This window comes from Stomoxys calcitrans, chromosome 5 (genome assembly GCF_963082655.1).
Source record: "Stomoxys calcitrans chromosome 5, idStoCalc2.1, whole genome shotgun sequence".
Classification (NCBI taxonomy): Eukaryota; Metazoa; Arthropoda; class Insecta; order Diptera; family Muscidae; genus Stomoxys; species Stomoxys calcitrans.
This window is the reverse complement of record NC_081556.1, coordinates 150,037,697-150,050,702: the sequence shown is the minus strand read 5'-3', so window position 1 is coordinate 150,050,702 and position 13,006 is coordinate 150,037,697. Positions and strand designations below refer to the sequence as shown.

Genomic DNA, 13,006 nt, shown 5'->3' with positions numbered 1-13,006 from the left:
CTAAAGAAACTTTTTCGAGACGAAAAATTTTCTAAAGAAACTTTTTCGAGACGAAAAATTTTCTAAAGAAACTTTTTCGAGACGAAAAATTTTCTAAAGAAACTTTTTCGAGACGAAAAATTTTCTAAAGAAACTTTTTCGAGACGAAAAATTTTCTAAAGAAACTTTTTCGAGACGAAAAATTTTCTAAAGAAACTTTTTCAAGACGAAAAATTTTCTTAAGAAACTTTTTCGAGACGAAAAATTTTCTAAAAAAACTTTTTCAAGACGAAAACTTTTCTAAAGAAACTTTTTCGAGACGAAAAATTTTCTAAAAACGAAATTTTTTTCGAAATGTTTCTTTAGAAAATTTTTCGTCTCAATAAAATTTCTATAAAAAAATTTTCGTTTCAATAAAATTTCTTTAGCAATATTTTCGTCTCAAAAAGGTTTCTTTAGAAAATTTTTTCGTCTCGAAAAAGATTCTTTAGAAAATTTTTCCTCTCGAAATTAACAAAGCAAAGAAGAGAACTAGTTAGTTACCTTAAAAGCGTAACCTAGTTAAAATATTTTTGTTTTTTTTATTGCCCCTAAGGAACAACCCTTTGTGTTAAAAACAGCCCCTATCGAATTTCACTATAAGGGTATTTAATCGGTGACCAGCAGCAGCGATGGTAGCAACACAGCAACAGCAATACAATAACCAACAACAACTTCAACCTCACATAGCCATGGCTAAATGACTATACATATATCCTTTGGCTTATAGTTAGTAAGCCCACAAGCACACCACACACAATACAACTAAAACAGCTAGCCTGGCTAGTAGCTAGCAGCTAGCCAACAATGTCCCCCGCCCCCAAAAGGTTTGTTCTTCGTCGCCGTCATCGTCATTGTGTATCCATCTTCAACTTCAGCAGCGACTCGAATCGACTCAACTGGACTGAACTGGACTGACTGACACAGACTGTCAGTATTAAATCCACCAACAACGAGAAGCAATGTCCAGTGCTGGCACTGCCACCGCGTGTCCTATTTGGAAAATGTCATTTTATCGATTTTCACTTGAATAATAGAAATGTGAAAAACGGCCACCACTTAAGTTGCCCAGCAATTTTCATTTAAACGATTTCGAAACGATTTCTTTTTTAAACCAAAAGCAAAAAGGGGTTTCTTCCTATATAAGACCCCGAAACAAAGTTCACAAAAAAAGAAATTCCATTCAAACGCGGCCAATTATTTATCGAAATTCTGCATCTATGATATGTGGCATCGAAATTGACAACAGAATCTGTATTTACTCAACGCTAGTGCCTGGATTTCCCAGTGGCAGCCTGTAGCCGAAGAAACTTCGCCCTACATGAGTATGTTGGGTTTTGTGTATTTGGTGCTAATATTGGGTTGGATACTGATTGTGCTATTCCTGAAGTGTAAAAAGACCATAACGCCACACATTGGATTAAGTGACAATTATGCAGATGCCGCCATTGGTGTGGGTAAGTTTGAGACAGGGTGAGGCCACAGTTTTGCAATGGGTTTTATTTGCTAGGTAAAAAGTCCAAAAATATTGAAAAGGAATAAAACTAGACAGTAAGTTAAGTTTCTTCGAAAAAGTTTCTTTAGAAAATTTTTCGTCTCGAAAAAGTTTCTTTAGAAATTTTTTCGTCTCGAAAAAGTTTCTTTAGAAAATTTTTCGTCTCGAAAAAGTTTCTTTAGAAAATTTTTCGTCTCGAAAAAGTTTCTTTAGAAAATTTTTCGTCTCGAAAAAGTTTCTTTAGAAAATTTTTCGTCTCGAAAAAGTTTCTTTAGAAAATTTTTCGTCTCGAAAAAGTTTCTTTAGAAAATTTTTCGTCTCGAAAAAGTTTCTTTAGAAAATTTTTCGTTTCGAAAAAGTTTCTTTAGAAAAATTTTCGTCTCGAAAAAGTTTCTTTAGAAAATTTTTCGTCTCGAAAAAGTTTCTTTAGAAAGATTTTCGTCTCGAAAAAGTTTCTTTAGAAAATTTTTCGTCTCGAAAAAGTTTCTTTAGAAAATTTTTCGTCTCGAAAAAGTTTCTTTAGAAAATTTTTCGTCTCGAAAAAGTTTCTTTAGAAAATTTTTCGTCTCGAAAAAGTTTCTTTAGAAAATTTTTCGTCTCGAAAAAGTTTCTTTAGAAAATTTTTCGTCTCGAAAAGGTTTCTTTAGAAAAATTTTGGTCTCGAAAAAGTTTCTTTAGAAAATTTTTCGTCTCGAAAAAGTTTCTTTAACAAATTTTTCGTCTCGAAAAAGTTTCTTTAACAAATTTTTCGTCTCGAAAAAGTTTCTTTAACAAATTTTTCGTCTCGAAAAAGTTTCTTTAGAAAATGTTTCGTCTCAAAAAAGTTTCTTTAGAAAATTTTTCGTCCCGAAAAAGTTTCTTTAGAAAATTTTTTGTCTCGAAAAAGTTTCTTTAGAATTTTTTTTTTTTAGAAAATGTTTCGTCTCGAAAAAGTTTCTTTATAAAATTTTTCGTCTCGAAAAAGTTTCTTTATAAAATTTTTCGTCTCGAAAAAGTTTCTTTAGAAAGTTTGCTTGGGAGCTGTATCAGGTTATAGACCGATGTAGACCTCACTTGGCACGTATGTTGGAGGTCATAGGAAAAGTCATTGCGCAAAATTTTAGTCAAATCGGATAAGAATTGCAGAATCTAGGGGCTCAAAAAGTATATTCGGAGATCGGTTTGCATGGGAGCTATAACGGGTTATGGGCCGTTATGAGGTCATGGTATGGAGCTTATAAGAAAAATCATTGTGTAAAGTTTCAGCCTAATTAGATACAATCTTCAGCTTCAAGAGGCGAAAGAAGTACAATCAGGAGATCGGTTTGGATCGGAGCTATATCAGGTTATGTACCGATTTGAATCATACTTGGTACTTATGTTGCAGATTAAAGAAAAAGTCGTGGTACAAAGTAACAGCCAAAACGGATAAGAACTGCGCCCTCTAGCGGCTCAAGAAGTGTAATCCGGAGCTAAGTTTATATGGGACCTGTATCAGCTTTTAGACTGATTTAGACCATTTCTAGCTCGTATATTGGAAGTCATATGAAAAATCATGGTGCAAAATTTCAGCTTAAGAGATAAGAATTGCAGCCTATAGGGACTCAAGAAGTACAATCGGGAGATCGGTTTATGTGAGAGCTATATCAGCTAATGGTCCGATTTGAACCATACTAGGCACAGTAGTTGGAAGTCATAAAAGAACACCACGTGCAAAATTTCAGCGAAATCAGCCAAAAATTGTGGCTTCCACGGGCTCAAGAAGTCAAGCCGGGGTATCGGTTTATATGGGAACTATACTCCGATTTGGACCGTACAGCTACAGCACAGCTATTGAAAGTCATAACAGAATACTATGTGCAACATTTCAGCCAAGTCGGATGAAAATTGAGGCTTCCAGGGGCACAAGTAGTCAAATCGAGAGATCGGTTTATATGGGAGCTATATCAGGTAATAGACCGGTTTTGACCGTACTTAGCACAATTGTTGGGAGTCACAACAGAACACTATGTTCAAAATGTCAGTCAAATAGGATGAAAATTGAGGCTCCCAGGGGCTCAAGAAGTCAAATCGAGAGATCGGTTTATATGGGAGCTATATCAGGTTATAGACCGGATTTGACCGTACTTAGCACAGTTGTTGGGAGTCATAACAGAACACCATGTTCAAAATGTCAGCCAAATAGGATGAAAATTGAGGCCCCCAGGGGCTCAAGAAGTCAAATCGGGAGATAGGTTTATATGGAAGCTATATCGGGTTATATACCGATTTAGACCGTACTTGACACAGTGGTTAAAATTTCAGCCAAATCGGATGAAAATTGCAAATATGGCCCATTTGCAATCCCCAACGACCAAGTATCTGTGCAAAATTTCAAGTGTCTAGCTTTAGGCGTTCGCCCACTATTGGTCGCTTCAGAGAGTATACCAATCGCGGATTCAGTGAACTGACATCCACCTCGGATGTGCTAGTTGCCGAGAGGAAATTCTGAGTCATTATTACTGCAGCAGCCGCTCGCTTTATACCAGTCGGCCGTCGAATACATCAAGTGCGGTCCAATATCCCCACACAGACAGTGGTACTGGCATACGAGCGAAATGGGATTCGTTGTACGCACCCCACTGACCCCAGAATCAGCGAGATGAATCTGAAAAACAGGGTAGTCAACGAACATAAGCGGAATTTTTGGCTGGAATACTTGAAGCAATGTAACTTGAGCACCGTTTTAGGCCAGCTGTGGTCTACTGTTAAGTCACTCTCGAACCGCGGTAGACGGGATGACAGGACCTCAGTCCGACGACGTAACCGTGACTGATCCGAAGAGATGCTCCAGGTTGTTCAACCGTCAACCGTTATTGTGCATCCCGAGAGTGTCAGGGCAAGGAGGAGAGTCATTCGCCGTATCCGTGGTCTCCGAGCCGGTAGACTGCCATCACAATTTACCGTGGGCAAAGTTACGAATGTAATCCGTGACCCCAAATCATTCAAGGCGTTGGGTCCCGACGGAATCCCTACACTGACGCTAAAGAATCTGGATTTATCTGAGTACATCACAACTGTCCTCAACCAGTATTTTAACACTCTTATAGTTCCCGATGTCTGGAAAATGGCCAGAGTGCTCCCGCTACTGAAGCTTGAAAAGGACCCGAGTTTGGGGGAGTCGTACCGACCGATCTCCCTTCTCTCACCAGTAGCAAAGACGCTTGAGGCATTACTCCTTCCGAGTGAGCTTACTGTGATGGTCGATGGAGAAATTATTCCGACCATAAAGTGTTCCAAAATATTTGGCGTCACATTTGACAGCTCTTACACATTCTCCCCATATGTCATATGTAATTTGCGATAAAGTCAAAAGTAGACACAAGGTCCTCAAGTCACTTGCCGGCAGCACTTGCACGTGCAGACAAAGAAACCTTGTTGACCACGTACAAAGCAATTGGCCGGTCTGTGGTAAGTAATGCAGCGCCAGTGTGGTCTCGTCAGCTTTGTGACACGCAGTAGAATCATATTCAGATCTGTCAGAATGCCGCCCTCCGAACTGCGACGAGAACTGTCTCCTCAGTTCTCATGTGGACCACCTCCATCAGGAGACAAAGATCCTGCACATGCTGCCGCAGCCTATGTAATACCTTTTGAGCTGTTATCGCAGAGATCATCATCTTGTGGATAGATATCCACCGTCCAGAAGCCTTAAGGTAGATCTACATGATCTAGAGCGTGAGGTTCAGCGCTACACGAGAGAACCTCTGGATCAAGCGGCATATTAAGCAGGTCTAGACAACGTTCATGCAGACACGGTAGCAGATGCGGTAAATGGCTACCGGGTGAATTTAGTCCTTGGAGAAAGACTGCCTCCCATTGCATCTGATGAAATTGACCTCCCCCGGCAAACCAAAGTAGTTCTGGCTCAATTACTTTCCGGCAAATGTAGCCGCCTCAACTCCTGCAGAGCAAGGATTGATGCCGATGTGCAAGATGTATGTCCCGATTGTAACCAGGGACAACATGATACACGTCACCGATTTAAATGCCCAGCCAGATCCACTCGACTCAAACCCAGATCACTGTGGACGCACCCCATCTTAGTCGCAGAGTTCCTGGATCTTGACACTGAACAGAATCAAGCAGACGAAAGATAGAACACAACAAACTGCTACAACAACAACAACCGCTATCGTGATTTCGAAAGATGGACGGACGGACATGGCTAGTTCGACTCAGAATGTCGAGACCCCAATATTTCGAGGTATTACAAACGGAATGACTAGATTAGTATACCCCCATCCTATGGTGGTGAGTATAAAAAATCTTGGCAATATTTAAGCCTTGTTTGATACCCGTTCTTACAAAGCTTTTAGTTTAGATTAGGTAAGAGTTGTAGTCTATTGGGTTGCCCAAAAAGTAATTGCGGATTTTTCATATAGTCGGCATTGACAAATTTTTTCACAGCTTGTGACTCTGTAATTGCATTCTTTCTTCTGTCAGTTATGAGCTGTTACTTTTAGCTTGCTTTAGCAAAAAAAGTGTAAAAAAAGTATATTTGATTAAAGTTCATTCTAAGTTTTATTAAAAATGCATTTACTTTCTTTTAAAAAATCCGCAATTACTTTTTGGGCAACACAATATTTTTCTAAACAGACTCATTAAGACTCTTTTAGTCCATTGTGATACCACAGTAGCATCAGACCAAGCCTTTAGCGAAAATCAATCCCACGATCCCCACACTGCTACCAACTGCGCTATCGGGGCAGCATATAGCCTTTATTTATACCTAGAATTAGGGGGCTAACAATTTACATTGTCATGATAGTCTAGATGTTTGGCCTTAGCTTGCATGGCAGTAACGTACTCAACTTATGAACAGCTTTTATTCGAATCCCATATTATAGACTGTTCCGCTTCGCTATCGCCTTAAGGTACACTCAAAAAAATAATTCGTTTGAGATAAAAGAAATTTACGCCAAGTAAACTTCTTTTCTGAAAAACGTTGGACTTTGTTTACGATAAAATACATGCGATAAATACTTTCAAGAATTTGTGACAATTTTTTTTTTTTTTGACCCTGACAATAGCTTTCATTCTTGATATAGAGAACACTCCCTGCGCCAAATTTCAGTGAAATCGGATTATAAATGCGCCTTTTATGGGGCCATCGCTCTAAATCGAGAGTTCGGTCTATATGGCAGCTATATCCAAATCTGGACCGATCTAGGCCAAATTGAAGAAGAATGTCAAAGGACCCAACACAACTCATTGTCCAAAATTTCGGTGACATTGGACAATAAATGCACCTTTTATGGACCCAAAACCTTAAATCGAGAGATCGGTCTATATGGCAGCTATATCCAAATCTAGATCAATCTGTACCATATTGCAGAAGTATGTCAAAGGGCTTAACTTAACTCACTGTCCCAAATTTCGGCGACATCGGACAATAAATGCGCCTTTTATGGACCCAAAGCCTTAAATCGAGCGATCGGTCTATATGGCAGCTATATTCAAACCTGGACCGATCTAGGCCAAATTAAAGAAAGATGTCGAGTGGTCTAACACAGCTCACTATCCCAAATTTGGGCCTAAGACCTTAAATCGGCGGATCGGTCTATATGGCAGCTATATCCAAATCTGGCCGATCTAGGCCAAATTGGAGAAGGATACCGAAGGGCCTAATACAACTCACTGTCCCAAATTTTTGCAAAATCGGACTATAAATGCACTTTTTATGGGCTCAAAATCTTAAATCGAGAGATCGGTCCATATGGTAGCCATATCCAACTTTGGACCGATCTGAGCCAAATTGAAGAAAGATGCCGAAGGGCCTAATACAACTCACGGTCCCAAATTTCAGCAAAATCGCATAATAAATGTGGCTTTTATAGGCCCAAGACCTTAAATCGGCGGATCAGTCAATATGACATCTGTATCCAAATCTGCACTGATCTAGGCCAAATTGAAGAAGGATGTTGAAGAGCGGTTGATAAATGTGGCTCCTATGGGCCTAAGACCCTAAATCGGCGGATCGGACTATATGGGGGCTATATCAAGATATAGTCCGATATAGCCCATCTTCGAACTTTACCTGCTTATGGACAAAAAAAAAAAAGAATCTGTGCAAAGTTCAGCTCAATATCTCTATTTTTAAAGACTGTAGCGTGATTTTAACAGACAGACGGACTTTATAGGGTCGGACATGGATATTTCGGTGTGTTGCAAACGGAATGTCAAAATTAATATACCCCCATCCTTTGAATGTGGGTATACAAATTATGTTGTTGTTTTCGCACATTTAAATACCTACTATCTAAGTCGAGTAAATGTTACCAAACAATGTATGTGCCTTAGAAATTGTGTTTTCTTGTGTACAGCAGTCATTTGTGTGTTGCTCTAAAGATTTTTGTCATTGGACATACCAGCATTTTTGTATCGAAAATTGTCGCTTTCCATTGTCACTACACCATACGCCCTCGACCGAGTTGCTCCATATACTGTTGTTGGGTGTGAGAATGTGTCTATACCAGTGACGAGAACACAATTGCAATTGTTTGCAAGCCTATGGGTCTGTTTGAGATTATTTTCTTGTGTATGTACCAAAAAATTTGCAATAGAGTGAGTATTTTTGCCAACCACTGGTCTATACGCTCAAATACTCACCCTTCTCTCTAGAAGGAGAGACACAAGAGAATAATTATTGGTTCGGTACACGGATAATTATTTGCAACTATCGAAGCAATTTTGCAATCGAAGAGTTTTTGGTGTTAAAAAAAAGTTAAGGTCCTTATATCCAAGACGAAACAGCTAAAGGTTTTACAATAAACAGAGTTGGTAATGTTCAATAATACTTCTTTTATGGCTAACGTTAGATATGTTGCAGCGAAACGATACACGGTTGTTATAAAAGCAAAGCTTAGTGATACAAGCTTTTTGTTTGCCGTAAAAAGTTCCCAAATGTTTTTTTACGTGTAGGTATTAAGTTCATTCAGTGCGGAAAATTTCCACAAATCATTGTTTACCTTATTGTAGAAATTCTCAAAAAAGCGATTTTTGAAATAACAAGTATGGATCGCATTTGTCGAGTTCTTTTCCCGGCATCTCTTCTTAGGCAAAAAAGGATATAAGAAAAGATTTGCTTTGCTATTAGAGCGATATCACTATAGGGTCCGGTTTGGACCACAATTAAAATATATGTTGGAGACCTGTGTAAAATGTCAGCCAATTCGAATAAGAATTGCGCCCTTTGGGGGCTCAAGAAGCAAAAAAGAGCGAGATCGATTTATATGGGAGCTGTATCGGGCTATAGACCGATTCAGACCAAAATAAACACGTATGTTGATGGTCAAGGGAGGATCCGTCGTACAAAATTTCAGGCAAATCGGATAATAATTGCGACATCTAGAAGCTCAAGAAGTCAAGGCCCAAGATCGGTTTATATGGCAGCTATATCAGGTTATGGACCGATTTGAATCATATTTGGCACAGTTGTTGGATATCATAACAGAACACGTCGCGCAAAATTTCATTCCAATCGGATAAGAACTGCGCACTCTAGAGGCTCAAGAAGTCAAGACCCAAGATCGGTTTATATGGCAGCTATATCAGGTTATAGAACGATTTGAACCATTCTTGGCTCACTTGTTGGATATCATAGCAAAACACGTCGTGCGAAATTTCATTCCAATCGGATAAGAATTGCGCACTTTAGAGGCTCAAGAAGTCAAGACCCAAGATCGGTTTATATGGCAGCTATATCAGGTTATAGAACGATTTGAACCATTCTTGGCTCACTTGTTGGATATCATAGCAAAACACGTCGTGCGAAATTTCATTCCAATCGGATGAGAATTGCGCACTTTATAGGCTCAAGAAGTCAAGGCCCAAGATCGGTTTATATGGCAGCTATATCAGGTTATAGACCGATTTGAACCATATTTGGCACAGTTGTTGGATATCATAACAAAACACATCGCGCAAAATTCCATTCCAATCGGATAAGAATTGTGCACTTTAGAGGCTCAAGAAGTCAAGACCCAAGATCGGTTTATATGGCAGCTATGACTTCCAACAGCTGTGCCAAGTACGATTCAAATCGGTCTTTAATATGATATAGCTTTCATATAAACCGATCTCCCGATTTGACTACTTGAGCCCTTATAAGCCGCAATTTTTGTCCGATTTGGCTGAAATTTCGCATGCGGTGTTTTGTTATGACTTTCAAACAACTGTGCCGAGTGCAGCCCAAATCTGTCTATAGCCTGATATAGCTCCCATAAAACTAGAGATATTGAGCTGAAACTTTGCAAAGAATCTTTTTTTGCTCATAAGCAGGTTAAGTTCGAAGATGGGCTATATCGGACCATATCTTGATATAGCTCCCATATATTGGGTTGCCCAAAAAGTAATTGCGGATTTTTTAAAAGAAAGTAAATGCATTTTTAATAAAACTTAGAATGAACTTTAATCAAATATACTTTTTTTACACTTTTTTTCTAAAGCAAGCTAAAAGTAACAGCTGATAACTGACCGAAGAAAGAATGCAATTACAGAGTTACAAGCTGTGAAAAAATTTGTCAACGCCGACTATATGAAAAATCCGCAATTACTTTTTGGGCAACCATAGATAGATCCGCCGATTTTGGGTCTAAAAGCCACATTTATTATCCGATTTTGATGAAATTTGGGACAGTGAGTTGTGTTAGGCCAGTCGACATCAATTCTTAATTTGGCCCGATTTCGGTTCAGATTTGGATATAGCTGCCATATAAACCGATTCGCCGATTTATGGTTTTGGGCCCGTAAAAGCCGCATTTATTATCTGATTTTGCTGAAATGGGGAAAGTGAGTTGTGTTAAGTCACTCGACATTCTTCTTCAATTTGGCTCAGATCGCTCAAGATTTGGATATAGCTGCTATATAGACCGATCTCTCGATTTAAGGTTTTGGATCCATAAAAGGCGCATTTATTGTCCGATTTCGCCGAAATTTGGCCCAGATCGGTCAAGATTTGGTTATAGCTGCTATATAAACCGATCTCTCGATTTAAGATTTTGGACCAACAAAAGTCGCATTTATTGTCGGATTTCGCCGAAACTTGGGACAGTGAGTTGTGTTACGCCTTTCGACAGCCCTCTTCAATTTGGCCCAGATCGGTTTAGATTTTGATATAGCTGCCATATAGACCGATCCCTCGATGTAATGTTTTGGACCCATAAAAGGCGCATTTATTGTCCGATTTCGGCAAAATTTGGGACAGAGAGTTGCGTTAGGCCCTTCGACATTCTTCATCAATTTTTCTCAGATCGGTCCGGATTTGGATATAGCTGCCATATAGACCGATCTCTCGATATAATGTTTTGGGCCCATAAAAGGCGCATTTATTTTCCGATTTCACTGAAATTTGGGACAGTGATTTGGACCCATAAAAGTCGCATTTATTGTCTGATTTCGCTGAAACTTGGGACAGTGAGTTGTATTAGACCCTTTGACAGCCCTCTTCAATTTGGCCCAGCTCGGTTTAGACCGATCTCTCGATTTAAAGTCTTGGCCGACATCCGTGTCGTATATGGTTCTGATCGGTCTATATTTTTGGTTATGTTGGTAGCCAAAGACCAATATTTTGTTCAACAAAATTTAACAATGACTTGTACATACTAGACCTCTCAATATCCGTGTCGAATTTGATACATATCGGACCATATTTCGATAAAGCTACTATGGGGTCAAAAATAATGCCTTTTTCACTAGATTATGACGAAAGTTGGTTTACATGTGTACCCGAGGTGGTGGGTAGTCAAAGTTCGGCCCGGCCGAACTTAACGCCTTTTTACTTGTTTATAAATAGAAGATGGACGCAAATCATAAAATTATACCAAAGTGCCATCTGTTTGAGTGCCCACATAACATATACCCTATCGGTCTTCATGTTCTCCACATTCCCTTGTTTTGCATTCCTTTATAATTCACTCACTCCTATTTAAATTCTAGATCAACAACGTCCCACAATACATGTTATACAATTGCCACGCGATGAATTGGAACAGGAGGATCAACTCATGGAATCCTATCATCAGCGCAGCAATAGTCTTAGAAGACATTCTCAACGTATGCCATTGTCAGCGGTGGATGAGCGAACCATCAGCACGACATATCCCACGGATGCAATAGTCAATCCTGCCTACACTCATGACGAGGATTATGTTATTAATGGTAAGTCTGCCATCTTTATGGGGGAGGGGAAAACAACTACTCCCCCCCCAGGGTAGCCAAAACAAATTCTAATGATTTCTTAAACCATTTTTCTTGCCTTTACTACTTTTTTTTCATATAAACCTTTGTCGGTGTGCGTGCGTGTGTGTGTGTGTGTATGATTGACGTTTTATAGCAGCCCCACCACCCTCCTATGATGAGGTCATGCGCCAACCGAGTGTTTACCCCAAGGTTCATTGCAAAAGTAGTGAAGCCCATATTTAAGCCCAAAATACACAACGATTTGCAATCAAAATATTTTTGATTTGAGAAAATCTTTTAGAAAGAAAACAAAAAAAGTATAAAAATGAAACTGTGATTCAATACGAATGACCACATTAAAGTTAAAATGAGTGAACATTTTATAAATTCGTATTCAACATCAAGTCACAAAAGAGAACGAACGAACGAGTGAAGGAAAGGATTTCGGCGAAATCGGACAGTAAATGCGCCTTTTATGGGGCCAAGACTTTAAATCGAGATATCGGTCTATATGGCAGCTACATCCAAATCTGGACCGATCTGTGCGATATTGCAGAAGTATGTCAAGACCCTTAACCTAACTTATTGTCCCAAATTTCGGCGACATCGGACAACAAATGAGCATTTTATGGGCCCAAAACCATAAATCAAGAAATCGGTCTATATGACAGCTATATCCAAATCTGAACCGATCTGAACCAAATTGAAAAAAAGTCGAAGGGGCTAACACAACTCATCGTCCCAAATTTTAGCAAAATCGGATAATAAATGTGGGTTTTATGGGCCTAACACCATAAATCGGAGGATCGGTCTATATGGCAGCTATATCCAAATCTGGTCCGATCTGAGCCAAATTGACGGAGGATGTCGATGGGCCTAACACAATTCACAGTCCCGAATTTCAGCGAAATCGGATATTAAATGTGGCTTTTGTGGGCCTAAGACCCCAAATCGGAGGATCGGTCTATATGGCAGCTATATCCAAATCTGAACCGATCTGGGCCAAATTGACGAAGGATGTTGGAGGGCCTGACACAACTCACTGTCCCAAATTTCAGCAAAATCGGATAATAAATGTGGCTTTTATTGGCATAAGACCCTAAATCGGCGGATCGGTCTATATGGAGGCTATATCAAGATTTAGTCCGATATAGCCCATCTTCGAACTTAACCTGCTTATGGACAAAAAAGAATCTGTGCAAAATTTCAGCTCAATATCTCTATTTTTAAAGACTGTAGCGTGATTTCAACAGACAGACGGACAGACGGAAGGACATGTCTAGATCGTCTTAG

General features: G+C 39.3%; 1 protein-coding gene across 2 annotated transcripts; it reads left to right on the top strand.

The window, feature by feature from the left end:
* Positions 1–974: 974 nt before the first annotated feature.
* LOC106090179 (uncharacterized) lies at positions 975–12,141 on the top strand. Of its 2 annotated transcripts, none has more exons than XM_059370079.1 (3): positions 975–1,475; positions 11,471–11,692; positions 11,871–12,141. In XM_059370079.1, the coding sequence occupies exons 1-3, from the start codon at positions 1,340–1,342 to the stop codon at positions 11,954–11,956; spliced, it is 444 nt and encodes a 147-aa protein (XP_059226062.1). In that variant the 5' UTR covers positions 975–1,339; the 3' UTR covers positions 11,957–12,141. The 2 variants fall into 2 exon arrangements, with proteins under 2 accessions (XP_059226062.1, XP_013111732.1); XM_013256278.2 differs by having other exon boundaries at positions 11,868–12,141.
* The last annotated feature ends 865 nt before the right edge of the window (positions 12,142–13,006 follow it).

What these genes read in the sequence shown, in the direction of transcription:
- LOC106090179 (XM_013256278.2), top strand. Translation starts at nt 1,340, where the DNA reads ATGAGTATGTTGGGTTTTGTGTATTTGGTGCTAATATTGGGTTGGATA. An exon ending in AGATGCCGCCATTGGTGTGG is followed by an intron (nt 1,476 to 11,470) that starts GTAAGTTTGAGA and finishes TTTAAATTCTAG; the next exon opens with ATCAACAACGTCCCACAATA. An exon ending in CGAGGATTATGTTATTAATG is followed by an intron (nt 11,693 to 11,867) that starts GTAAGTCTGCCA and finishes GACGTTTTATAG; the next exon opens with CAGCCCCACCACCCTCCTAT.